Source organism: Caenorhabditis remanei, chromosome IV, assembly GCF_010183535.1.
Source record: "Caenorhabditis remanei strain PX506 chromosome IV, whole genome shotgun sequence".
NCBI lineage: Eukaryota > Metazoa > Nematoda > Chromadorea > Rhabditida > Rhabditidae > Caenorhabditis > Caenorhabditis remanei.
Window position 1 is genome coordinate 13,241,117 of NC_071331.1, and position 27,286 is coordinate 13,268,402.

Below are 27,286 nucleotides of genomic sequence, written 5' to 3' on the forward strand. Positions count from 1 at the left end.
TTAAATCTATACCACCAAAGCAAGAATAATTTCGTGTTTTTAAAAAATATTCTTGTACATCTGATCTTCGCTCCATTTCCTTATTTCTTCCTGAAATTCATCTCTTCTTTTTCTTTTTTTCACATTTCCGTTGAGAATACATTAATCTCATCCACAAAAACAACTCTCGTTCTGTATAATTAAATTGTGAAGAAGAACCAACAAAAAAAAAACAAATATCCTGAGAAATGGACAAGAAAATTATGTACATGAGATCTCGGATCTCTCTCTTTCTTTTTCATTTTCTCATCACTCATATCCGTGTTCCGCCGTGTTTCTGGGTGTGAGTCGAGGCTTTCGGAACTGGCAAAATGTGAAATTGAAAAATTGGTTGACTCGAAGAAAAAAGGGACTTCCATATGAAAGATTGAAATTTGAGGAGCCAAAAGGAGACACATATTCGAAAAGCAAAGAGTGGTGAAGGGAGGAAAAAAAGAGTGAAAACTGAGAAGTTTTCGTGGGATGAAGAAGGAACAAGAGGGAAATGATGTGAGAATTGAAGGGAGAAAATATGAAAGACAAAAAGGTCTTTGAAACATTTTCAAAGTGGAAATCAGAATTTGAAAAGGGTTAGTTGATTGAGTTATGAGGAGGGATACTGTGATTGGTATATTCAAACTGAAGACCCGAACGGGTTCTTTCAGCGTGACACAGTCGTTAGCATTTTCAGCTCTAGCTTCATCTTTCCGAGGCAAACCTGCCTGTAAAGCGAATTCCCATAAGTTCCATATACACATTTTTGCATTTTTTGTTCATACTTATAGAAGATTCTACCATAATCAGCACTTTAAGAGGTCTCCAGAAGTATATATTTCACATTTTCTCATTCATCAATTTCATAGTTTCTGCTCCTCCGTGCAGAAGTCTTCTTCTCATGGATTATGTCATCAATTTCTAACAAATTTCTCAATTGAAAGTGTCATTTCCAAATACTCTTTTCCTCTTTTTACTTGCCTTTTTGTCTCTTCTCCATTGTCTTTTTTCCTAAAAACAACATTTGCAATTGACACAATTTCCATAAGAAATAGTCTAACGAATCGAGAGAATCCAGAGAAGAACTTTGAGCACTCATTCAATTGGCTCTAAAGCCCTTACACTCTCAAACTGAGGGGACCTTGGCCTTTCCATTTGAAATTTCAAGAACAAGTATGTCGAGATAGTACGAGAACGTGAGAGAATTAGACAAGAACACTAGAAAAAAAAAGAAAAATGGGTCCATAAACTGAAAGATTGATATCAATTTTGCAGAAACATTGGCCATCACATTGCCGTTTCCGTCCGAAGACTTCTCAAGTCACCGAGAAATAGTGTGTCGAAGATAAGACTGAACGGAAATTCTCGAGGAACTTGTGGGACGCCCGAGTTGAAGTAGGTCAAATGACCAGTAGATAAACGAGCATAGGGAGAAGGCTCTAGTAGATATCAAGGGTACTTTTGAAGGCTTTTAATTGTAGAACTCAAGAATAATTACAGTAACCCTAATTATAAAATCTATTTTATTCTTTCCAGCACTCCCGATTCATCTCGCAGCGTTTCGTTCACGGAAGCTATCACTTGGCCGTATATCGATGAAGACATCATTGATGAATAATCTAATCTTCTCTTCTTTTTTTCTGAAATATTGTATCTGAAACCCATCGAACCCACTTTTTGAATGTTCCCAATCTTATCTTTTTTCTTTTCTTGTTCCAATAATTTTTTGAATAGATGTACCGGTTTCTGCCGGTGTTTTTTCTTTTGATTTCTCCCTGTTTTCCCCCCATAACTTGTTCTCAAATTCCCATTTTTCTCTTTATCGTCATGACGACTTTTTCGTGTACATAAGTTTTTGGTTGGTCTCTCTCTCCCGTTTGGAAATGATTCAAATTGAAATTTCAAATGAATAAATGAATTGTAAATACTCACAGGTGTGAATATCATACTCCAATTCTTCCGGAAAATATAAGTACCTGCCACCCGTTGCCCTACGCCCGCGGGCGCCAATCATTCTCACCCCCGAACCATTATATAAGGCTGAGCGCAAGCTCATTCGAGGTCGATCACCGTACCCCTAACTTGCTTTTCTTTTCTTATTTACTTACCCTTTGTTATCCCTTATTCCCCCGCGCAACTTCATCTGTAAGGCTGAAATGACTCACAATTAGCTTTGTAGGACTAGTTCCGGCTAGTATTACTGTTGAAACCTGTAGACTGACAAATTTTTTCGTCTGACCTACACCCAGGGAGCCAACTCCCGCCAATAAATGGTTACGGTACAATTCGTACGCAAAGACAAAAACACACGAAAACTTTCACTGAATTTCTCGATTTTTATTTGTCTACAATTGCAGTAAACAGATACGTTTATACAGATACTTCAGTTTTAACATTCCTCTGAAACATTTCAAAATCCGTTTTTCTTTATTTGGTTTGGGCTCAAATTTGGGTGCTATAGTTTATGCTGCGTCCAAAGTAACTTTTTCGCGGAAAATCCGCGCGGAAAAAGTGTCCAAAGTAGCCATTTCTTTTCCGCGTTTTCCTCTGCGCCTTTAAGCTAATCGCGGCGAGACCTGCGCACTTTTTAGGAGGGAAAGTTAAATTTTCGAAATTTAAATTTTTTTTTTGAATTCCCTCCAAAAAAGTGAGCTGGTCTCACCGCGATTACCTTAAAGGCGCAGAGGAAAACGCGGAAAAGAAATGGCTACTTTGGACACTTTTTCCGCGCGGACTTTCCGCGAAAAAGTTACTTTGGACGCAGAATTGAGACCGTACAAATCGGGAAGAATGCGCGATCGGGAAGAAACGAATCGGGAAGAAACGGATCGGGAAGAACCAAATCGGGAAGAAACGAATCGGGAAGAACGAAAACCGTGCGGCAAAGTTGCGAAAACCGCGCGCGCAGGTTGCAAATACTGTATTTTCAGAGGCTTTTAGTGGCGTTGCTATTCCTTTTAGCCTGAAAATACAGTATTTGCAACCTGCGCGCGCGGTTTTCGCAACTTTGCCGCACGGTTTTCGTTCTTCCCGATTCGTTTCTTCCCGATTTGGTTCTTCCCGATCCGTTTCTTCCCGATTCGTTTCTTCCCGATCGCGCATTCTTCCCGATTTGTACGGTCTCGCAGAATTACAATTTTTATTAAAATTTGGCGGTTTTCGTAAAGTATTTTCAAACTCTGTTATTCAAACATCTCACCGAATTTGATTTTGCAGATGATACTGACTCCCAAAATGCCGAAAGGATCTCGGCAGCGTCCAGAATTACACCGACCAAGAGTAAGTTATTTTTATCAGGAATCGGATTAAATCGAATTAATTTCAGATCAGAACACAAGAGGTCACACCAATGCGAATGTCACAATTCTCAATGGCCAGGTCATCACTCGAATCGCAAATCAGCATTGGAAAACAGTTGCACCGCCAAGTATCAGTGTCAATGAGATCTCCACCTCGTTCAAAACGATTTTTCGTTCCTGAGTGCACATCAACTCCAGCTCCGCCGGAATGCGTCGAAGAAGTCGAGATGAATGAAGATCCACCGATGGTTCCGATTGTAGCTGAAGTTCATTCCCATCCTTCAGATGCTGAAGTCGAACTGATTCTAAACCCGGAGCCGATAGGACAACTGTCTCCAGAGCCTCGTCCGTCTTCAGCACCTCTGAATAACCGCTCGATATCCCGTCTTCCACCTCGTCCTCGTACGGCAGAACCGGTAGAGCCTCGGAGGGCATGTTCTCCAACGGTACGTTCGATTACAAAGATATTAATTTACTTTTGAATAATTTTCAGCGTAAGCGTACTGCTAGAAAATGCACGATGGCAATGACTCCCCACTGCGCCAGACCGACGATATCGTGGCGCTACAAATGTTCCAAGGAGGGAGCCTTTTTGTAAATGCTTATGTTTTCTTCAATTTTTCCTGTATTATAATCTACAAACTAACTTATTTGATATATCGCATATGAATAAAGATGTATATTTACAATTTACAGTGATCGTATTAGTGTTGAAATGCAAAATATGATCTTATCTGATTATAATAATGATTCTTGTTTTCTATACTTCTGCCCAGGCAACTAGAACTTGCAAACGTTTGCAATATTGGATGACTAGACACTCTGCTCTATCGCCACGCTTTAGAGATAAGAGACGTAGAGAAACGCGCGACTTCAAAATTTGTTTTTGACGATTTCACTCAGATTTCTTCCAATATTTCCAACTTTCAGCATGAGTAGAGTGAAAAAAGAAAAGAAAGAGAAGGTATTGAGTTCAGCAGGTCCTGTCAGCTACAAGCGATCAATTTTAGCTGCGTTTGAGAAGCAATCCAATGGAAGAGTGAGTCAATTTCGCAAGTGGCCTCATTAAATAACTCAAAATACATTTCTAGATATGTCCGCTATGCAAAGTGAAATTTTCGTTGGCTAGTTACAAATCTCATATGAATGAATGTAATGTGGCAGAAGACGATGATGAAATAGAGGTATTTCAATTTTTTTCAGATATTTAAATGAATATAAAAACTGAATTCCTTTCAGGTTCTGGCTACTTATACTCGGGAAGAAGCAGTGTTATTAAGAGCTGGTCCAGAAATAGTACTGGGTGAAGAAAGTTTCTCGGAGATTACTTCAAATCCGAAGAAAAGAAGAAGAACTGAGAAAATCGAAGAACTGTTAGAGTTTATCGTCTACCAAATCTGAATACCAAATGGATTAAATTTCAGAGAAAGTACGTCAGCACCGCCAAATAATGTTGTCTTGGGCACTCCTAGACCAACAACCTGTAATGAAAATCTGGAGACATCATTACAGTCTTCAGAAGTCACAGAAAACATTGCGAATCATGTGAGAAATATCAAGACATCTCCTGATTCTGAAAATCATCGAAGGAAATCTACCAGAGTGTTACGAAGTGAAAGTCAGCAAGGACCTGTGAAAAAGGAGTCGGCGACAATTGCAGAAGTTATTGATACGATTGATGTGAGTTTTCCATTAAAAATCGAAAAAAAATTCAATAAATTTTAGAACTTCGAAAGCCGAACTGCCAATACCCCCCTACCGTATTATGTGAAATGTACAATCCGGATTTTAAAACGTGTCATTTCCACAATGAAGACGGATGGTACTTATTATTCCGATGATTTCTGGCTGCCTGGTGATATAATAACGTTTTACCGGTTTGTAAACGAACTTTCGGATGGAGCAAAATGTCTTCTTGTACGATTATTCATCCGAAAACCAGTATGGTATCATTTGGAAAAGTTAGAACAAAAGTAAGAAATTATAGAAGTACAATGTTTGAAAAACTATTTTTCAAGGTATCCCGAAGTTCAAAACATTAACGAAGTGGTAGTGGAGTTAACGAAGATGGAATTTGTGGACGATGGTCAGTTTGAAAAATTCTTCACGAAAATGTATTATTTTTAAAGTGCCTTTCAGATTCTTCACTGAAGTCTCTTGAGGAAGCTCTTAAAATTTCCGATGTTTCCGTTTTGAAAAATATCGCAAAAAAGTTCAAGATAGATTCAAACAAGGTAATTCTCCACCCTCTCTAGCATCAGACACAAATATTATTTTCAGAATCGCCAAGAAACCATTCAATCAATCAAGTGTTTCGCCCAATCTCAACAGTCAATATTTGGAGGAACTGGAAGCGTTGAGGCATCAGTTTTGAAAGCTCTCAAAAAGGAATTAGGTACTTGTGTGAAAATTCGAGATGGATTTGTAGATCTTTTCAAGGTTTGCTTCGGGATTTACTTGTTAATTGAATGTATATGGTATTTTTAGTGCCTCTTCACCGTATACTGCCCTGTCACCACTAATTCTGCTAATGTAATTGATAATTCGTCAGCCACAAATGTATATCAAGATTTACTGTAAGTGATGGTGATTTACTGTAAGAAATTAAAGGAAAACTGCTAAATTCAGGTTTATGATGCTTTCTGTAGAGAATGGTACTGTACAATTTCCCGCATTGAATCCATGCCCGACTATTACGAGTTTTTATAAAGACAGAAGAATGCTAATGGAGTGAGCTACCTGTTCTCTATAAAATATTTATATAACCTATTTACAGATATGTGATTGCAAAATCTCTTGAAACGACTTTAGTCTTGAACATGTCCAACGGAAACCATGAGACTGCTCTCGATTTGGCAATCGACGCGAAAGAATTTCTGGATCAAATGCCGGAAGAACACAAACGATATTATGACAGTTTAGAGGTTCATGAACGGAAGTTCACACCAATTTGGGTTCATACGCGATGTTGTGGACACGCGACAACTTTACTCGAAAAACAGAAAAAATACGGAATGGCTGTGGAATGGCAGAGAGATTTACTGATTACTAACAGTAAGTATCTTCATTTTTCTATTCAATAATATGCGGTTTTTAGAAGACGTTCAACTATATTGTATTGATTCTCGTGGATTGTGGTGGGATCGAATGTTGCTCAATCTGGATTCACATTTGAAAGTAGGTACATTTGAGATTCTTCATTTAAATCATATCACGAATTTAGGAGAAACAAGAATGCGCAAAGATGATTCAACTAGCTATCAACGACCCGTCAGTTCTTGAAAAAGAGCTTCTATCAATTCAAGATCGTGCTCTGAAATTGAAAGAAATGCCTCCTGATTTCCGACCGCCACTAAATATTGGCATTCCCAAAAAACGAGTGATTAGTGCAAGAACTATAGCGAAAAGTCTTGGTGACGGAAGACTCAATCGATTTGTGATACGAGATGATGAAAAGGAAGAAGACGTGGAGTGCTCTGTTGAGGAAGCTGCAAGAAGATGGTATATGGAGAATGAGGGATACACGATTGGTTGGTTGAGAATAGTTATGATTTAAAATGAGGTATATACTTGCAGGTGTCCATGATGAAGGTGCCACGTGGCACACACTGTTCGGACTCATCTTCTATGACATCATCTTTTCTACGGAAGAAGGCGTGGCATCCACTTGGCACAGCGAAGTTCAAGATTGTCCATCTGATCTAAGTAATACACTCTATTCGAAACGAAAAGAAAAGTTCGAGGATCGGTTTGAATGGTTGGGAGAAGTAGATCAGGAAGTAATTGAAGATAATATACGTAAAATATGGACATTGAAGCAAAACGAAACGAATCGAGAATGTTCTTGGAAACATTTTCCGTCTGGAGTTGAAGATTGTGTGGTTAGTTCTTGATTTTTAGAGAGAAACGTTTTTGTAACATTGTTTAATTTCAGGGTCTCTTCCAATGCATTTCCCGTACTGCTCTGGTGTCAATCTTTCGTCGTCTTGCTGAAAATTACCGAAATTCACGATCAGGTTTCCCGGATTTGACGCTTTGGAATCCCGAAAAGAAGACGGTTGCAGTCATCGAAGTGAAAGGTCCAGGAGACCGTCTGTCCACGAAACAACGACTTTGGTTATCAGTTTTTGCTGATAATGGAATTGAATCGGAAGTGTGCCACGTGGAAGCGCAAAATTCTAGACTACTGGTGTAAATTCTCACTCATGTTTCTTAACTGGTTTTATATTTGTTAAATAGGTACATAAATCTTAATGTTTTAATATTTATTATTTTCCACAGGTTGGGGAAAACGGGCGAAAAATGCGTTTGGTTTTTCTTAAGGCGAGCTGATCGAATGGAAGTGATGAATAGAGCACAAGCAGGGGAAAATGGAAATACTGGAAAATTGAGCCAAAAACAGGAGTTACTGTGAAACTACTTGCCATCGGGAGAAGATTTTGTACAGACTAGTAGAGAGCACAGAAAATTTGAATATTTGGGTTTCGTAGTCAAGGAATCGGGGCATGGGTTACAAGTAAAGCGGGAAATGGGGAAGATATAAACATTTGTGATGTGTGAGTTAACGAATGAAAACTAGTCGATTCGAAAAGCAAACTATCAAGCGATTCTATCTAACAGGACACTGTTCATTGAGACGAGCGAATGCCATTTCCGAGATTCCATAGTAGTGGACGAAAGCGGCAATAACGACGCAGGTATGGAAGAGTTGGTGGGATTGGAACTGAAATTTAGCGATGACTGATTGTATAATTACATTGATAGTACTCACCCAAATATCACATTTTCCTGGGAAAAATCTTTCTGGTGTTCTGGTTGCGTAGAGAGCGGCTCCGAGTAAATACAGGAAGGCCATTAGAAGCAGCCAGTGGAATGAATTATCGGTGAAAAGAGAGTGAACTCCATCGGTTATTATGTAGTGTATCGTGGGAATTACTCCTGAAATTATAAAACTTGAAAAATCAGATTTTTAATAATCACAACGAACCGCTACAACCCATTCCAACGAAGACTGCTGCTCTCACTGGACGATATTTCGATTCACTGAATTTGTCCCACAAAGAAACGACTATCGCACCGATTCCCAAAACGCAAACCATTGCGATATATGTGATTTTGGGTTCTCTTCGACAATAAAATCCATAATAAATCCATGGAATGAAAGATCCGATAATAAGAAGAGAAATTCCCATGTAGTCCAGCTTGCAGAAGATTTTGACGACATTCACCGAGTGACAAGAAAGAGTATGGAATGCGAATGAAAGTCCGAGGCAAACGACGGCTCCAGCGAAGAAGAATGAGAACACAACCTTAAAAAGTCAAATAAGTTTTTACAACAAATTTTCGATCTCACCTTTTCTTGGAACTGAATGTGATTATCGGGTCTCGTCAAGAACCAACAGGCAAGAAAGAAGAACGCGACGCATCCAATCAAATGAGTCCAAATGTTTCCAGTTTCAGTGTGAAGGGACCAAATACTCTTAAAGCATTCGGACACAGATGGTAGTGGGGGGCGATGACCGTGTCTGAAAATAAAAGTTTTATATGAGAAGGGAACAGTGATTTTTACCTTAAAAACTCATTATCCTGTAGCCATTCTGGTAAATGTTCATATTTCAGAACTTTCCAACGAGCCTCGTAAGTCTTTGTCACAATTCCAGTCTGCTCAGATCTATCCTCTTTGACATCAACTTCCAATTCGTCTTCATCGTCCTTCCTTCTATCCGGAGTTCCTTGTGCATTCACTTCTCTCCATTGCCCACCTTTCTTACGGCGATATCTGAAAATCTAAATATGAATTTGACCTCCGAAAGAGATTCTCACCGAAGAACGGTGTGTCTTGGCATAGCTTCATCATCACTTCCTCCACGAACTCTTCCTGCAAACGATGTGGCACGTGATCGATGTCCTTCTTGTTGTGGGAGCAGCTCTGAGTCAGAACAGAAATCTGCATCTTCGTCATCAGAATTGGTTGGTGAAACTACAGTCGTCTTGCGAGAATAGAACACTTCGATCTTATCACCAGTCTTCCGCGCTTCCGGATTTTTCACCTGAAATCTTAATTTGGAGGTTGTTGAGAAACTTTCCTGCAAAGTTTGTGTCATTCTTCAGAACTTTTGATCTTTATTATACATTCTTTTGTTTAAAGTTCCGTTCTATGGTTAGTCTGGTTGTTCTCTATCAGTTGTCACGCGGACAGATAGGTGATAACAGCATGTTCTCTTATCAACATACATTCTCTCATTGTATCCTTTGTGTCGCAATTTAGTATTATCGCTGGAAAAGGTTTGAATTCACTTCGCGATCACGCCAGAATAAAAAACGACAGTTTTCCACGACACGAAAATGGCGAGAAATTTTGCACGTTAGGAGAAACTTTCGTCAGATGATGAAATAAAAAGAGAAAACTTTGAAGAGATAAAGAGAAGGGTCAAAGTCGAACTCATCGAGTCAAAATAGAAGACTGATGAACATGGAGACCAAATAAATTATTGTTTACTGGTTGATGTTTGAACGTTGTAAATCATTTAACATGCTAATCTTACCTGAACTGTGGTGCTGTCCTCGACTACCAACTCGCCCGAATCGGAGTCATTGAGGTAGTGCCCAAGGGCTCGATTGACCTCATCTGGATCCATTTGCCTGTAAATTCAGTAACTTATCAATTTGAAAAGAAAACAAGAAATGTAAGAAAAAGTAAAGCCAGTTCAAAGAAAATAATCTGAGCAAAGCATAAACTATATCCGAAGAGAAGAACAGTTGCGATAAGAGAATAGAAAAGTGAATAGAAAGAAGTTTTTGATAAATTGCACTTTCCGTTTGCCATTTGACTGCCCACGTGATGAGACAGCACGTGGAAAGTCGGGTAAATTAAAAAACGAGACATGAAGAAGGGGAGAGAACAATCGTTTTCAGGGAATACTTGAACTACAAAATGTAGAAAAATCAAGTTTCAAAAGCTGAAACAACTTTAAAGTGTTAGATTGATCAAAAAATGAAAGAAAGAAATACAGAAATTCGAGAGAAAAAGGAACAATTTCGCAACAAACTCCAAAAATGGCTCTTTCCTGAAAACAGCAAACGCGCCCTGATGCTAATGAGCTGGGATTCGGAAAACAGGGGGAGTTCAAAATTGGGTTTCTAACTGGTTGAGAAGTTAGGAGTGTTTTTGAGATTCTGACTGTGAATGTTGAGGAAAACAATCTGGAAAGAAATCGAAAAGAATCTCGAAGAACTGAAAAAAAAGTGCACAGGTGGTGACAATTGTCTGCCGGCGAGAAGAGTGTGGTGGGAGGCGAAATGTCCATTCTATCTCTTTTTTCTTTGTTTATTTCTCTGCGTCCAAGTTGATTCGGCGTCAAAAGGGTGGTTTTTTTGAGGCACATATGTTCAAACACGATAAGACATTTGATGACGGGTTCAACGGAATCGGGAGCTGATTGGACTCTTCAAACGACTTCCGTGTCGTGGGAATCATTACCGAATTACAGTATCCATTTCACAACTACCGTAACCGTTTTCAGTTTTTATCACTAAAAACGTGACATTATCTCTTAAAATATCGCGTACTTCGTGACATCCTACATGAAACAACTCGGGAGGGGCAAAAAAAGATTTCTCAGTATTTTAAATCTCCCATCTGATCATTCTTGATAAAACTATCATCATCTTCGCACAGAATCACAGAAGCTTTGAAGTTTGTTTGTACGTATCGAATAGACTACAAACTACACTTTCAGAATCTTCCGAAATGCGAATTTTGCTTCTAGTGTTCTGTCTTTTTTCATTCGTCTTGCTCGAAGGTATGAAAGTGTGCTCTACTGTAATGTTACTCCAGAATTCCAGAAGCGCCAAATATTCGTCAAGTCACTTCTCAACTATCGATTGTTTCTCGTTTGACTAGTGGAATAACAATCCAAAATGAGCTTTTGGACAGTAAATTGACAGAAATTCAGGCAGTGGCTAGCATGATTCATATCAAAAATCCACAGTCTTTGGAGAGTTTGAAAGGTGGGAATGTAGTGGGCGGAGCTAATTGTACATCTTCTATTTCAGACCTTCAAACTTCTGAAGCTTCCAAAAAACTGGATGATCTCTCAACTCTTTTGAAGCCATTTGAAGGAGAATCCAAAGTTCAGAAACCCGGATGGCTTCGGAAATCTCTTCAAGTTCTTTCTGAATTCAGTAACGAATTGGAGACTCTGAACACAGCATCTAAAACTAGTCTCACTGATGATTTCAAAGCAAAAGCATTGGCGATTACTGGTGGAAAAGTGAACATTAGAGAGTCAATTGTTGGTAAATGGCCACTTACTGTGTTGGCTGACTCACTTTCAACTATCATGAATGAAACTATGACTGGAGTTCCGACTGAAGAGAAAGAATTGTTCAAATTGAAAAATGCGATTATTCGTTTTCGATTTGAGATGGAGGCGTATGAAGAGTATATTAAAAAGTTGAAAGATTACGAGACAGAATTAAAGGCACTGTTTGATTATAAGGATTTGAAGATGGATGAAGTGTTGAAACCAGTGAAAATTATAAAAGATGTTGCAACACGATTTGATCAGACGAAACTCGGAGGAAACAGATTTCTTGTATGGTTGACTTCATTGAAAGAGGAAGCTGATAAATTGGAATCAACGAATATAATGAAAAGTCAAGAACAAATGGAAGATTTGATGAAAGACCTCGACTCATTGTTCCCAATTGTCAGAGATATCTCAGCCGTCAGAATCAGTCCGAAACCTTCTCAATTGGCTCAAATTTTTAAGACAGATCTCAGTGAGAAATGGTTTTTGGATTCATTTGCCGAGGGAGATAAAAAATCAATCGAGAAATTAAAGAAATCATTGGTTCTTTTAGAAAGTTTCAGTGAGAAAGCAACTAAAATAACATTAGGATTAAATGATTTCACTTCCAAATACAATCGATATCAGATATTTGCTTTCAAACGAGTTTTTGCCAGAGTGAAAAACACTGTGGAGAAACTGAAGGCATTCGAGGAAGCCTCTGAAAAGTTTAAAACTGCATTGGATTCTGCCCACACTTGCTTGAGCAACACTAAACTCAAAAGTCGTCGGAAAGAAATTGATCTGGAACTTTTTGAAAAATCGTACGAATTCGCCATGAAACTCTATGAAAAAGTCACAAATTTGCACGATTCGATTCAGAAAGTTTTGGGAATTCCAGAGATTGAAAACTATGATGTTCTTAAAAAACTGAATGAAGAAATCAAAGGAATCAAAGACGATACATTATCCAATGACGAAGCATGGAACATTGTTGAAAAAATGAGAAAAGTCGCTGATGTCGATACGTTTTTGCTGAAATTACAAGAAGCTTCAACGACTTTATCAGAGAGAATGAACTCGGAATTAGATGAACTTTTGATGGAAACTGTTGATTTCGATATAATTCAAACTACTCAGAGTATTCTGGAGGACACAAATCTCCTTGCCGCTCTTGAATGTTTGAAGAATAATGCCGCCGATTTTGATACGAAGCATTCGTTTGAATTGATGGCTCTCGGTAATCAAATCAGATTTATAAAGGAGGAAGATATTCAAGAAGCAAAGGGAATTCTGGAAAATATGGAGAAGATTAAAACTGATTTGAATTCATTGGACAGTAAATCGAAGAAGACAAAACGAGCAGCTGCGAAGAATGAGACTGGAGAACAGGAGCTGTTGAAACTAGAGGAATCGAAGACTATTGGTTCGGAATTGGAGAGCGGAGTCAACACTTTGAATAGGCTCGTCGAGGTGATTGATCAGAAGGAATCGGTGTTGGCTGCCACTAAATTTGGAGAGAAAGTAGACAAAGAGATCTGGTCAATCCGTGTTCCGCCAATGCAGAGTGTTTGGACACCGATAACTCGTCAGAAGATAAAGAGACTCTTTGAAGAAATTGAACAATTCGAGAAAATGGCTGGGCATTATAAAACGAAAGGAGTCGAGAGTGTATTTGGAATTATGGAGAATGCCACGTCTGTCAATGGATTGAAACTTGATTCTAGTCTATTCAAAAACTATGTTCCAACTAGTCTCTCTGCTTCGAAGGACTCAGAAGTTCAAGCCGCTGCTCCAGTTTTTGAGAAATTGAGTTCTCTCGATTTGGATTTCGCTGCAAATCATGAAGCACTGAAAACAGCCTCATTGACTTTTACACCGCTTCGAAAGTTTTTCGACGACTTTTTCGGAATCGATAGAACACTGAAGAATGCGCAGGCACAAAATGGAACAGCGGGAGCTGGAGCTGAGACTGAAAATGGGTTTGTTTAGGCAGTAGTATTTGAGTGAAGTGTTCTGAATTTCAGACCAGCTGCATCTTATTTGTTACTTTTGGCTGCAGTTCTTATTGTTTTCCTCGTAGTTTTGGTAGCTATCATCTTCTGTATGAAGAGAAGAAGTCGTGAGTTTTTTGTAGAAGAAATATTTTACATTTAAAAAAATAAAAGCTCAGGTCTGGCTAAGCTCGGTCGAAAAGAAACTTGGAGACATCTCAGATTTTTGAGTGAAGGAGCACTCACAAATAACGATGGAACTCAATACACTCAACTCCATTTGGCAGTTCTCAAGAAACGAGGAGAAGAAGTGAAGAGACTTGTGAAGAATGGAGCTTATATTGATGTTCACTGTAAGTTTTGTCGGAAATTTCTTGCTTTTCGATACCCTTTTTCTATTTCCTAGGTTACGGAAAAGTGATTGAAACTCCACTCCACACGGCTGTCTCCAATAAATCTGTGGACACGGTGAGGTTCCTGATCAAGCATGGAGCTGATATGGATGCATTGGATTCGAATTATGAGACACCACTGGACAGAGCAAAGGGAAACAAGGAAATGCTGAAGATTCTCAATGGATTCAAAAAGAAGAATTTCAGAAAAAGTGAGACGAATTCTTGAAATATAGATGTATCGTTTTCTTGCTTTCAGCTCTTCCACAAGCGTTGCCTATCGACAAATACAAGATTTTCATTGATGAAAAAGTGAAAGGAAAGAAACAGTTTTGTGATAAGTTTAAACAGAATGTAGGATAATTTGGTTTTGAAATTCAATATATTTCAAGTTTTCAGATTGTGAGCAAGATTGAAAAAGCAACACACGTCATTGTGAAAACTGGAAAAGATGGACTGTTCGAGTTGGATAAGGATGATCCATCAGCGATAGTTTACCTTGGTGTTGTATGCAGGTAACTATAGACTGAAACAGTGATTTTATTTATTTTTGTTCTCTAGTCCAAAGATTTTGATGACATCTGACTGGTTGACTGCTGCGGTTCAAAAGAAAAACAACTTCCGTGATGACTTCAAATTCCAAGTGAAAAAGATAAAATTCAATGGAAAAACATACAAAGGAATCGACGATATTCAATTGAATAATAGTAAAATGGTTTGGTTTCTAATTCATTTTGCAAAATCTTTATTTTCAAATTTTTCAGTTCGTTCCCTACTTGACGAATGCTATCATCCATTTCGACCAAGCCGATCTTCACACAATTGATTGGACCGCTTTGAAGAAGGTTTCAACTGATTTGGGTGCCCAGAACGTGGATGAATTCCCTGTGATGCAAGGAATGATTCCTGGAAAATGCCCGTACTATCGAGACGATTTAGGACACATTTTTGTCATTTATATTCAGAGTAATGCGGTGAGTTATTTTTTAATTCTTCCGTTAATAAATTTCTCATTATTTTCAGGATAAACTGACAGCTCTCTACCCGATTCTGAAAACTGAAAAGGCGTACACTTTCTTGGAAAGGGACGAATTTATTGCGATGCTTCTTTCTCAAGAGATATGTCATAAGAAGATGAAATCAACTAAGAAATCAAAGAAATCTGCAAGTACCGAAGGAACCACTGGAACTACAGGAGGAACAACTGGGACAGCATGTAATACTCTTTGTGAATTGAATGGATCCACTGCAACAACTCTCGGTATTACCGGAACAACTGGAACAACATCGGGTGCCGAGTAGTGGAATATTGAATATTAGTCGTAATTTGGAACTACATTTTTGTATAGAATCAATAAAGTTTTAGAGAAAATATTCATGTTTAGTATAATGATTGTCTTATCTGTAACACTCTGATCTTTTGAAATTAAAGTCTCCAAAAAACCCAATACATGGATCATCATATAGATTCCAAATTGTAGATTCCAAATTTTCCAAGACTTGTTAAAAGTTCAAGGGAACATTTCAGAATTCAGGGTTTCACTTCAATTGGTTTTTATTTGGATTTATTGTAATTTTTCCCGAATTAGAACCAGCCGAGTCAGAACACAGCCCGAATGAGAACAGCCCGGTTGAGTACCGGCCAAAAAAGAACTGCCGGAATCAAAACCGGCCCGAATCAGACCTCACTTAGAGATAAGGAATCATCATTTTAGAGCCAACAGACCTCAGTTCAGATTAGTTCTTATTCGTACCAGTTTTCATTTTGGCACAAGAAACATCTAAAACATCTAACATTAAAACACTAGAACTTTAATTTCAGTATTTCTCTTCATAAAATAGTCAATAATTACGAAAAATCGAGTTCACATGCACAAGTATTCATTTCATATTCAATGTCGTCTATTCTTTCCAGGAGTTCTTGAAGTTGGGGTCACCGAATTTGGTGTTCTTGAGTTTGGAGTTCCGGATGTTGGGGTTCTTGAAACAGGAGTTCCGACTGACATTGTAGATGCACAGCTATCACTACAATCTGTTACACTGCATGATTCTTCGCTCACAAGTTTATCTTTTCGCTTGTTCTTCTCGTCCTTCTTCTTCACAACTCCATTCTTTTTATCAATTTTTTCGATTTTCTTCGATACGATCTTAAAATCGAGCAAGAAATGAGTAAAGTCATCAGTATTCATAAAGAGGTAGGCAGGATTATCCATCCAAGTACTCTTGAAATTTAATTGGACTTGGGCTTTATCGTTCCGATGGTAGAGGAAGAAGTTCCGTGGCAAGTCGTCTCGATGGTAACAATGTCCAGGTTTAGGGCACATGAATGGGAACTCGCCAGTGCCATTGTATACGCCGAGTTGGGTAGTTACAGTACGCATCAAGGACCCTGCAATAAAGAGAGAACATTAGTGAGATACCACATGTAATGAACCCACATTCTTGAGCAAGTGTATGATTATTGTAGGATACTCCGATTCCAAACATATACGGAACATTCATTCGATTGATGTAGTCTTTGATTGCCAATAGTGTATCGTACTCTTTTCCTCGGAAACTCATTTTCGTCACTCGCCATTCTTTATTGTTTCCGATTGCAGATGGATTATCAAGACATGCTTTCAGCCATCTGTGACCCATTATCATTGTGGCGCTGAAAATTTATATGAATTAAAATATATTCGAGGCATTTCATAGTACCTAAAAATCATTGGAAGATGATGATCTTTCACGTGCAACACATTGTCTTTGTCAGTCTTTGCCACGTAGTGAGTCGGTCTCTTCGGATGTTCATGTTGCTGGAATTAAGAATGAAAGTGCATGGAATTCTGAAATTTTACGAAACTTACATACTGTCCAAACTTCTTGAAAAAGTCTCCATGATAGTGTTCTTCGATGGGAATCGCTCTGTCCACATCAATCAAATAATTATTTTTTGTGAATACTTCTGGCAGAACAATCTTGAATTTTTTATGCTCATACTTCTTAAACATTTTAATGCATTTCTTCTTCTTAAGCCTAACTGCCAATTGCATCGGCGTCTCGAATTCATGATTAAGAATCTCTCGAGTTGCTCCATGTTTGATCAGAGCCTCCACGTATTTATGCTTATCATGAAGAACTGCTTCGTGAAGCATTGTATTCGATTGTTTGTCAGTTTGAACTGAAATTATTTAAAGTTTTAGAACAGCTGTGCGTCATCTGAAACTACGTTTTGCATCCACATAAGCTCCATTCTTCAAACATTTCTTGAAAGAATCGTAGTTGTTTTTGATGATATGTTTGTGAGCCTCGATAGAGAATCCACTTCCAAATGTATTCGGTGTATTCTCAGCAGTGAAAGAGAGGAGAACCCAGGTTTCCGGATCATTAAGACGTGCATTGTACTCTGGAAAAAGAATTTTATGTTGAGTTTAGCATATTTCTATATTTCTACTCACGTCTTCGTTTTCGGCATCGAACAATACAGAATATGATACCACTAACCAAGAGAAGGAAGACGATAATGCATCCAGCTATGATACCCAACATTTCAATCGATCTGAAAGAATCAATTTAATTAATTCGAGACATAACTGTATCTCATACAGTCCACTTTGTGCTTCATCTTTCTTCTGGTCGTTCTTCTCGTCTTGCGCAACTACTATTTTTGGAGTCCTTGAAATTTCAAACACCTCATCGAAATAATTTCGTAATGAAGGTAGAGTCAACGTTACTGCATTGATTCTTGTGCTGTGCTTTGAGAAATCTAACTCAAGTTCACCTAGCTTTGAAAATGTTGATGCCGCGTTTTGAATAATGAGCACGGAATTTTTTTGAAGAGCAGGGACAACTGTTTCTCTTATCAGCATGTTGTCGATAGGAGCACCTTTGATTTCACTTGCCTTTCCAAATACTGATCCGATTTGAATAAGGTCGGTGCTTTTTTGGTTCTCCTGAGCATACTTTTCCAATTTTCCTAATTCAACAGGCATTTCTTTGAGGGCTTTCCGATTGTTCTCTGTCCAAACTGACTGCAAAGAAGGCAGAGAACTCAGAGCCGAATTTACAATTTCTGGAAACTCTGCAGCGGTTACCAATTCATCTCTCCTCTCATACACTGTGGCAAGTGACTGAAGTAGGTTCACACCTTTCGCCAGATCAAAAGCAATCGACTTAGAGTTTTTCAGTTTTTTCGATTTATCTCCGACATCCCGACGATGCCTTGTTGCTTTTCCAAATACTTCTTTCGTTTGTTTTATCCCGCTCTTTATCTCTTCAAGAGTAGCAAGAACACTGTTCAAAGATTCAATACTTCCTTTCTGAACTTGGCGAATGTTTGCCCCATATTTCAGCATTTTATCGATCAAATCCAAATTCACAGGGTTGTCAGAAAGTTCTTCCAAGGCGTTTTGAAGTCCAGTGTTGTCCAAACTTCTTTGAACTGGTTTAATCGATGTCCAGTCTGGTGCTGCTTTAACAAAAGTAGCAAACTCCTTCGATAAAAGTGGTTTCAGTTCTTCATCTGCAATTGTTGTAATCTTCACTAGGTCATCTAAACCTTCAACACCTTTCATTTTTTCAATTATCGCGATCATTCCCGGAGTATCATCACCTGTTGGTGCCTTTTTGGAATGTTCATAAATTAGTGAAAATGCTTCTTTTGCTTTTGTGTATCCAATTTCACTCATTTTTTCGAACGCTTTTTCGAATTTTTCCGCATATTCACTAACTTTTGAGGAATATGTGTAGAGTGTTTCGAAATCTTCGAATGGTGGAGATCCTTCTATTTTCTTCAAATCTTTAATTGCTCCTGTCAAAGTTCCTACAGTACCCTCTAAACCACTGCTTTCGCCCAGAGCTTTCCCATCCTGAGCCAAAATTTCCAGTATACCAGAAAGTTCAGTAACGTGCGTGGTTTTATCGCTTGACTTTTTGAACTTAGTCCATTCATTGTCTATTATCGAAAGTTTCTCAGTTAACTTTTCTATCAACGGAAATAAAGAAGATAGCTTTGACATTTCTTTTCCATCCGCTACTTTTTCTCTCAACCATGGCTCCTTCAAATCATTTTTGTTTCGTGTTACATCTCTCAAGCCATTAGGAAATCCTTGGGTCAGCACTCGATCCAAAACTCTCGAATTGGACAGATCTATCACAAGACTTGCTATGAGTTTTAAAGATTTGCTCAACGTAGAATGATATTCATTTTGTGATATATGTGTTTTGAGAATTTTAGCATCATTTTGTAAAATTCCAAGCTTTTCTGAGAGAGATGAAAATGTCTCCCAGTTGTCAGTGAGAACTTGAGCAGCTCTTGAAACTTTCAGAATTGGATTAAGTACAACGTAGCTTCCCTTGATCGACCAAAATGGTTTCAATTTAGTAGCATCTTTGTAACTAGAAAATGTATCAAGAGTGCCACTAAATGCGTCTTCATTTCTTTTTATTGTCTCGAAGGCAGTCAAAAACTTGGACATCACTGTTATACTTGTTCCATTTGGCTTAACATCTCTGATTGTTTTCAGAAGCTTCGTTATATCTTCAAAGTCGCGAAGCTGTATGGATGGCTCATAGGCAGTCGTTATTAGCTCTGCATTTTCTTTGAATTTCTTTGCATGATCTGCAGTTGTTCCCGTTTTCAAATCATTCACATCGCCCTTCATATTGCTCAGAGCATTTACTGCCTCTCTGACTTTAGTAGAATTTGTGAGAGGATTGGCACCTAGTTTCCCAACATCAATCAGCATTTTTTCCAGTTTCGACGATATTCCATTTGTATCCAGTTGCATTTGAAGCAAATCTTGTACCGTATTACTGGATTGGATATTCAAAAACTCGGCAATGACGTCATCTGGATTTGTAGAACCATCAGAAAGGCTTTCTTGTAGGGAAATCATATTGATTAAGCGAGCAAGAATTGAGAAATCATTGGCTATTTGACGAATAGCGGAAGAACCTAAAATACCAAAACTTGACAATTCAAAACTTCTTCTCAAATTACTTTGTCCATTTTGTCTTGCAAACCTCAAAGACTCCAGATGATTCGATTTCAATTCAGCAGTTGAACATAAGGTGAAACAAAACGATAATGAAAGAATGACTCGCATGAGAAGCATTCTGAAATCATAATTGGTCTGTAACTACTTGGAATTTCACTCACCTTTTCATGACTAAGAGACTGAGTTGTATTACCAGCTCCTTTTTTCAATCGTTAATAAATTTTTGGCATTTCATAATGGGGGCAAGAAAAATAAGCCAGAACAGATTTAAAGATTAGATAACGATAAAGGATGGTCACGCAACATTTCAGAGGTTCCAGAGGTTAAGATATTTTTTTTATTGCATGGAAATATATCTTATGGCATGAATCTGACCTTTTTTCATAACCGGTATCTCCTGTAAAACAGTTTTTTTTTCATTCTGTGATAATTCGTGTTCTTTTTTCCACTGGAATTCCTTTTTCTTCTTCTTTCTTTTTTCTTTTTCAAAAACTGAAAAGTAAACACGAGAAATCCCATTAAAAAGTGAACACACCTTTGTGACATTCATTCCCCCCATTCAACACAATCTCTTTCTGTCACCTATCATTCGAATACCTTATCATAATCATTTGCATGTCTCTATTTGCCCATCATATCACTGTGTTTTCCCAGAGACTTCACTTGCTGCAAATATTGATTATTTATTATGTTTTCCCCTATATTTTATTATCATTTCTATCATTTTCTAATTTTAATTCTAGTTTTTCATAGCAATTACTCAAATGCATTAAACTTTTGTGAACAAGAGTACAGACCGTTTTTTAGTTTTCGAATTATTGGAGGAAGTACTGTTGACACGTAAGCAATTCTCATGTGGGAAACGAATTTAATTCAGAGTTTCAGAGGTGTAAATTGGATGTCAAAATTAGTTTCCTATGGGAATGACGGTCAAGGAATACTGTGTGGAGCCACTGTTGTTGATAATTATTGGCTTTTGACTGCGGCTCATTGTGCTCTGTGAGTTCTCAATTTCCTGAAGTTTTGATGTCTTTTTTCAATCTCAGACAACTTCAAAAAAGATCCTTTATTTATGTTCGGAAGCCAACTACAAACAAGGAATACTCATTTAAAGTAGTGGAGGCATATGTACATGCTGGATATAACAATCAAACTGCCGATCATGATATTGCATTATTAAAAGTGAGTAATAACGTTACATTGTTTTTGAAACTGTGCTCCACACAAATTTTTCAAAAACGATCTCCCTCCTCGTCTCTCCGTTCCCACGAAGCTTTTTCAGATTTCATTCGATCTCTCCAAACTAGGAATCAACCCGGTTTGCCTTGTGCGTGATGATTCAAAACTTCTGAAAGATTACAAAAATGGAATGGTTATTGGATATGGATTGACTTTAGGAGAAGGTTTGTAATTTTCTAGAAACCTCATATAAATTTTTTGAATTTCCAGATTCATTAGGCTCCCCAAAACTACTAAACAGCCAGACACTTCAAAGCACTTCCGTTCCAATTATTCCTGATGCAGAATGTGTTAAAACTTGGAGATTCTTATCGTTATTATCTGTTAAGATCACTTATAATCAGATTTGTGCTGGATCTTATATGCATGGAACTGCTCCGGTTAATCTGTTTCCAGTCTATTCCACAGACAACAAATGAGTTTCAGGGTGATTCTGGAGGTCCACTTTTGATTCATAAATCGGATGGAGAATATGTTCAGATAGGAATAACAAGTTACGGAGCTGATGGGTTAGACGGAGTTATAGATCAAGGAAAGTTCCCTGGTGAGCTATTTTTATTCTCTGATTGGAAAAAAACTTTACACATTTTCGGTTCCCAGGATAACATTTAGCAAATTCACATCTGTTGAAACTGGGTGTTTTCATTAGAAAACACACAATTTAAATTTATCTTCTCATCCAACATAAACTCATAATATCTTCACGATTTTTGATCTATTTAACAATGTGAGATTTCTATTTCATTTTTTCGTTTTTCTTTCCAACCTACAATAAAAGAAGGAACATTTTGCCGAGTTGTTCTGTTTGCTCAAAAAGCGATTTCCATATCAAACAATTTTGGCAAATACTGAATTTTAATTTTTTTGCTTTTCAAATTTATTGATTGGATGTTTTGTGCTTGTTTCTGTAAATTTATCATAAACTATTGCGCCTATTCATTTATACAAAATAAGTGTAGAGTTCAAATTAAACTCAACTTTGAAAAACACACGATTCTGGTAAATATGTATTGTCAATTGGAGATATTGACTCAGAGCATGGCAAGTTATCTAAACAATTAGGAATAATTCTGGCGTGTCTTCCAACCATTATCCAATACTCTTCTCAGAGAGTTTCAAAGCTTCTATTCGAAAAGGTCTCCAGTTTTTGTTGGTATTTTGTTCTCTTCTTCTTCATTCTATCTCGAGAACAGCTTTCAGTTCTTTGAAAATTTTTGACAATAGAAGAAGTGTAAAGAAACAATTATCTTCTCATGAATATTTCAAATCTCTCCTCTCAAAAAATCTTTTCTCTTCATCCAACAACATTTCTCTTTTCAGGTGTCTATACAAGAGTATCCAAATATGTTCCATGGATTGAAGGTGTGATTGGAAAGACTTCAAAACAAAAGAGTAGTTCCACGTCTTCTTCTTCTTCAACGCCTTCTACTACTATCACTTTCTTCTTCTTCTTCTTTTTCCCTCTTCTTTTAGCACTTTTGAGGTGAAAAAGAACTACTGTTTACAGCCGTTTTCGATCATAAAGTTAACCATTTTCTCAATTCAACCTTGAGTTTTCAAAAAATGTTGCAAAAAAGATAATGACGTGAATTTCACGTGCAAGTTTTTATGGATACGTGGTATTCCACGTTTTCTTCCACCACGTGGATTGTCTTTTGTCGAGGAAAAGCCTCTCCCATGGTTCTCAGATTTCATTCTAAGCGGCTTCTTCTCCAAATTTAGAAATTCCCTTATTCGTCATTTGATTTTTGGTGATTTTAACTCAAAAAGGTAAGTCAAATATCATGAATTCAGGGAAAAGTATGCTGACAACTATTTGTTACTATCTTTTTACTCTTATTTGCATAACTTGTGAAATGAATTGGAATAGAAAACTTTAAAAGTATTTGTAGAAGCTATCAAGCTGCTGCAATAACATAGCGAAGAAAAAACGTTTAGAATGCGGAACAAATGTCTTGAAAATTGATTTTCAAGTGTTTTTCCGTTCCCGAAATATTATAAAAGCTTCAGGAGGCGAGAACCTAATAAATATGAAATCAAATTTTGATTAGGAAACATTCTGGAAATTTTACGGATTTTGCTGCCAACCCTAAACGATTCGAAATCTTCTCCAGAAACAAATTAGGTCCTGACCTTCCGCTTTCGGTAGACTTTCACCTCATCCTTGAAATAGAACCATCCAGATTTCAAAACGAATTCACAGAATTCCGCCCACAAAACTTGTCAAAACGATCTATTTGCTCAATTTCGCCACCTATATTGATACCGCCCGCTTGCTTTCTGTACTCATTCTTCCGATTTATCCCCACACTTTTTCTCTCGGATACTCTGTATTTTCAATGTTTTATCAGTGAATCTTGAGAGGAGGTCACTTGAGTTTTAACAAGATCGGTAACATAGTTACTATTCATCTATTTCTTCGATTTGAGCACGTTTCCGTTGAAATTTTTTGGAACTTTTTGACTTTTAAACTTTTCGGTTTCTGTTACATGTTAACTTTACTAAGGCCTTTAGATTTCAGTGGGTTGTAGCTCTTGATTTTGAAATGTTGAGAATCATTTCAGAACAATCATCAGAACGCAGAACGTTCCACCAAAATATTTCAATTCGCATCGTTTATCTTCTTTTTCTCCAGATTATATCTTCTTTTTCTTCTTCTTTTTCCTTCTTCTTCTTCTTTTTCCTTCTTTTTCATCTTTTTCTCTTCTCCTAAATTTGCCGCACGGGGGTATACACAGGTCGTCCGCCACGGACGCAATATGGGCGATATATGGGCCGCGCGTGGACTCAGCACGAATTCGCAGAGGATTGTATGTGGTCCGTATACGGTCCGTTTTGAGTCCGCGCGCGGACGTAGTCGCTCGCACCGCCAGCCCTCTCCCTACTTCGTTTTCCGGTTGAGATCGTCATTTAACAAAGAAGAATAGAGATAAAATTACTATTTTATTAAAAGAAAGATAAAAGGAACATTAAAAATGATAAAAATAAGAAGGAAGACACAACAAATTACTTAGAAATTACAAATTTGTCCGCCAGCCGTGTCCTTGAAATCCATCGAAATCCAATAGTCGTAGAAGCAATTTCCAGTCGTTGATTTCCGTTTTTCCCTTTGTATTTCTGAAAAAAATAAATTACTTGCTGAATAAAACATAATTATTCAGTTAACTTACTTTCGAAAATAGTTTCTTCCCTCCGGACGAAAACATATGTCGTGCTTGTGAAAGTAGTTCTGGCCAATTTTATCTAAGTTTCTCACTGAAAAATAATATTTTGAATATAAAATGCTGAATATTATCACAAACCTTTGAGGAAATCGATGAATTGGTTCCATTTCAGCTATCGTCGCTTCTTCTCTTTTTGGGGCCAACGGACTGACTGAAAACACAATAATTGTTTTATCATTCACAGTAAAATGCAAGAATTTTTCACGAAAAAATTAATAAGGAGAAATTTCAATAGAGAAATACATGAAGTAAAGCGAAACTTTAGAAAAATAGGGAAAGAAACGTAAAAACTCCGTAAATGATAAAAAATTATCATTATCCGAGAGAAGTCCGAGAGCTTCGGAAGAGCTGCTGCATGCCGCGGCCGCGGCCAGCGCGCCCATATACGGTCCGCGCGCGGACGCCTGCCGCCCACTTCCACCTCTTTTCCCGAAGTCCACACTGCGTCCATATACAGTCCGCAGCGGACCAAATTTCCGCTGCGGACTCTATATGGACGAAAAATGGGACTGAATCCGCATGCGGTCCGCACGCCAACTACCTGTGTAGCTCAGTGGTAGAGCGCTCCCTTAGCATGGGAGAGGGCTGGGGTTCAATTCCCCATACCTCCAGAATCTTTTTTTCTAAATATTTCCAGAATCTTGACAATTATTTTCAATTAGTCACTCAATTCCATTTGAAAAAATTGCCCGGTTGATCGCTATCCTGGTTAAAAATGAGAATGTAATGGCTTTTTTTGAAAATTTCAATTACCAAAATACGTCAAAATAGGGTTTCCTAACTTTGAAAGAGCAGGAAATCATCAAAGTTCTAGGTACCCAAAAGTTCTCCGTAAGACTGTCAAGTGTGCCTAAAAGTGTTCTTATAGTCAATAGAACTAATCTTTTGAGAAAACATAAAGCGGGTTAGATTGGACAATCAGTCATACACAGTTTATAGCATTTTTGTTCTTTTTGGGCTTATTCTTATTCAAATTTCATCTTCTCATTGTGTGCAACTATTCTGTAGTTCTATTTCTTTTTGGAAAATATATTAGAAAAGGTTCAGTTTCAATTTCAGAAATGACAATATCCTATTCTGGAAATTCCTTCCGTTTGTTACTTCGATGGAAAGGATCAATTTGGAGATCCGTTTGGAGAGAACTTTTCCTGTTTCTAATATTATTTTATTCGATTCGATTCTCTGCTCCTCATTTCTTCAATTGGGCAGATCCAGATGAAACAAAAGGATACAGGTAAGGGTTCATAAATTGAAAAGAATAATGAGAACCGTTTCAGAAAAATATTCAAAGTAATGTGCAATGAATTCCACGAATACACGAAGATGATTCCATTGACGTTTTTGTTAGGATTCTACGTTTCGAATGTGGTTTCCAGGTGCGTCAAATCGAAAATCCAAGAAACATCTTGTGAAAATGATTCTATCCGCAATACTTTCGAATTACAGATGGTGGCGTCAATTTGAATGTTTGAAATGGCCAGAAGACTTTCTCTCGATCCTTTGCCTCCTTCTTCCATCAAAAGAATCTCGTCCTGCACGTCATCAAATCGCACGATACCTCAATTTGACTTGTGCGTTGGCATGGTAAGACTTTTCTCTGTTTTAAACAAAATTGTATTTTACGATAATCCAAAACAAAAGGGAATAGAATTTTTGTGTTTCCAGGCGTGACGTCTCTACGAAAATCCGTCTCCGTTTTCCATCTCTTACAAATATAATTGATGCCGGATTGCTTACTGAAAAAGAATATGAAAAGTTACAAGATATCAATGTGAGTTTTTCCTTTGGTTTCCTTTGAAAACTTTTTAAAAATTCTAGGAACCCTCTCCCGGAATTCGTTGGTTGACTCCACTTCACTGGGTTCAACAACTGATAGATGCTGAAATTGCAGCTGGAAGAGGATCTGTCAATTATGTTTCAGTGGCAATGAATGAATTAAAAGCGTTCAGAATCTCATTCAGACGACTGTATTGCCACGATTGGGTCTGTGTTCCATTGGTTTATACTCAGGTGAGTTCTTTTGGAATGGCAAGCTGAGAAACCAGAAAAGTAACTTCCAGGTCGCTGCCCTTGCAACATATTCATATTTCTTCTTCTGTCTTTTTGGTCGTCAGGATCTGAATCATGATGATTTTTATTCACTTGATGCATTCTTTCCATTATTCACCGTTGTTCAGTTCTTATTCTTTGTTGGATGGTTCAAGGTATTCTATCAAATCTAAAAATTTCAAAAATCTGTATGAGATATGTTTCTAGGTCGGTCAAGATCTGATGCGTCCTTTCGGTTTAGATGACGATGACTTCGAATTATCATACATTCTCGATAGAAATATTGTCACTTCATTCACTATTGTCGACTCACTTCAAGATGACGATCCACGTATGTAATTCTACTTTCTTTTTTGTTTTCATCTTCACCTTTTCAGCTAAATTCGAAGAAGATGTCTTCTGGAAACATCACAGTGAACAACAACAAATGCACCAGAACATGTTCCTTCCAAAAGTTCCAAGTTCACTGAAATGGGGACGAATTGATTTGAGTAGAAATGCACATAAACATCCACCTAAACTACACACATATCTTGAAATGAAAAATCAGGATCCAGAAGAATACAAGAATAGAAAAAATAATAAGTTCATTGCTTGGTAAAAATGGAATGTGAGTAGGAATGATTTTAGTTATTTAATGATCAGTAATCTCTTTTTCGGGTATTTTTCTCCAAAATATTTATTGTTTTGTTTCTTTTTCAACAATAAAGATTTTCTTTCTCTTCTTTCGAATTAAAAAAAAAACTTCCTGATTTTGTTTATTTCTCAAAAATTAGAGTTTCAATCTGTTTCCCGTGGCATTTTC

General features: G+C 37.6%; 7 protein-coding genes across 7 annotated transcripts; 5 read left to right on the top strand and 2 right to left on the bottom strand.

The window, feature by feature from the left end:
• Positions 1-3,228: 3,228 nt before the first annotated feature.
• GCK72_013714 (uncharacterized protein) lies at positions 3,229-3,909 on the top strand (the record flags this gene model as incomplete). The annotated part of the gene is made up of 3 exons (XM_003096832.2): positions 3,229-3,291; positions 3,338-3,757; positions 3,805-3,909. The coding sequence occupies 3 exons, from the start codon at positions 3,229-3,231 to the stop codon at positions 3,907-3,909; spliced, it is 588 nt and encodes a 195-aa protein (XP_003096880.2).
• Positions 3,910-4,242: 333 nt separating this feature from the next.
• On the top strand, positions 4,243-7,506 carry GCK72_013715 (uncharacterized protein; the record flags this gene model as incomplete). Its single annotated transcript, XM_003100866.2, has 15 exons — positions 4,243-4,350; positions 4,403-4,495; positions 4,551-4,684; positions 4,736-4,991; positions 5,037-5,284; positions 5,330-5,397; positions 5,451-5,545; positions 5,592-5,750; positions 5,799-5,887; positions 5,940-6,041; positions 6,088-6,365; positions 6,409-6,488; positions 6,535-6,841; positions 6,888-7,192; positions 7,246-7,506. The coding sequence occupies 15 exons, from the start codon at positions 4,243-4,245 to the stop codon at positions 7,504-7,506; spliced, it is 2,583 nt and encodes an 860-aa protein (XP_003100914.2).
• Positions 7,507-7,920: 414 nt separating this feature from the next.
• GCK72_013716 (uncharacterized protein) lies at positions 7,921-9,949 on the bottom strand (the record flags this gene model as incomplete). The annotated part of the gene is made up of 7 exons (XM_003096865.2): positions 7,921-8,034; positions 8,083-8,249; positions 8,299-8,620; positions 8,665-8,836; positions 8,881-9,090; positions 9,135-9,361; positions 9,857-9,949. The coding sequence occupies 7 exons, from the start codon at positions 9,947-9,949 to the stop codon at positions 7,921-7,923; spliced, it is 1,305 nt and encodes a 434-aa protein (XP_003096913.2).
• A 1,112-nt stretch (positions 9,950-11,061) lies between these two features.
• Positions 11,062-15,290, top strand: GCK72_013717 (uncharacterized protein; the record flags this gene model as incomplete). Its single annotated transcript, XM_053729953.1, has 11 exons — positions 11,062-11,113; positions 11,157-11,321; positions 11,367-13,584; positions 13,630-13,724; positions 13,776-13,949; positions 14,003-14,200; positions 14,248-14,342; positions 14,388-14,503; positions 14,550-14,703; positions 14,753-14,962; positions 15,012-15,290. 11 exons carry the CDS (start codon positions 11,062-11,064, stop codon positions 15,288-15,290), a joined length of 3,756 nt encoding a protein of 1,251 aa, XP_053584725.1.
• Positions 15,291-15,880: 590 nt separating this feature from the next.
• Positions 15,881-20,086, bottom strand: GCK72_013718 (uncharacterized protein; the record flags this gene model as incomplete). Its single annotated transcript, XM_053729954.1, has 8 exons — positions 15,881-16,377; positions 16,427-16,641; positions 16,689-16,786; positions 16,838-17,151; positions 17,200-17,376; positions 17,429-17,529; positions 17,577-19,926; positions 19,972-20,086. 8 exons carry the CDS (start codon positions 20,084-20,086, stop codon positions 15,881-15,883), a joined length of 3,867 nt encoding a protein of 1,288 aa, XP_053584726.1.
• A 781-nt stretch (positions 20,087-20,867) lies between these two features.
• Positions 20,868-21,820, top strand: GCK72_013719 (uncharacterized protein; the record flags this gene model as incomplete). The annotated part of the gene is made up of 5 exons (XM_053729955.1): positions 20,868-20,968; positions 21,016-21,151; positions 21,252-21,372; positions 21,419-21,588; positions 21,635-21,820. 5 exons carry the CDS (start codon positions 20,868-20,870, stop codon positions 21,818-21,820), a joined length of 714 nt encoding a protein of 237 aa, XP_053584727.1.
• Positions 21,821-25,493: 3,673 nt separating this feature from the next.
• GCK72_013720 (uncharacterized protein) lies at positions 25,494-27,082 on the top strand (the record flags this gene model as incomplete). The annotated part of the gene is made up of 8 exons (XM_003096872.2): positions 25,494-25,666; positions 25,710-25,808; positions 25,879-26,016; positions 26,098-26,203; positions 26,251-26,442; positions 26,493-26,636; positions 26,689-26,812; positions 26,859-27,082. The coding sequence occupies 8 exons, from the start codon at positions 25,494-25,496 to the stop codon at positions 27,080-27,082; spliced, it is 1,200 nt and encodes a 399-aa protein (XP_003096920.1).
• Positions 27,083-27,286: the final 204 nt, after the last annotated feature.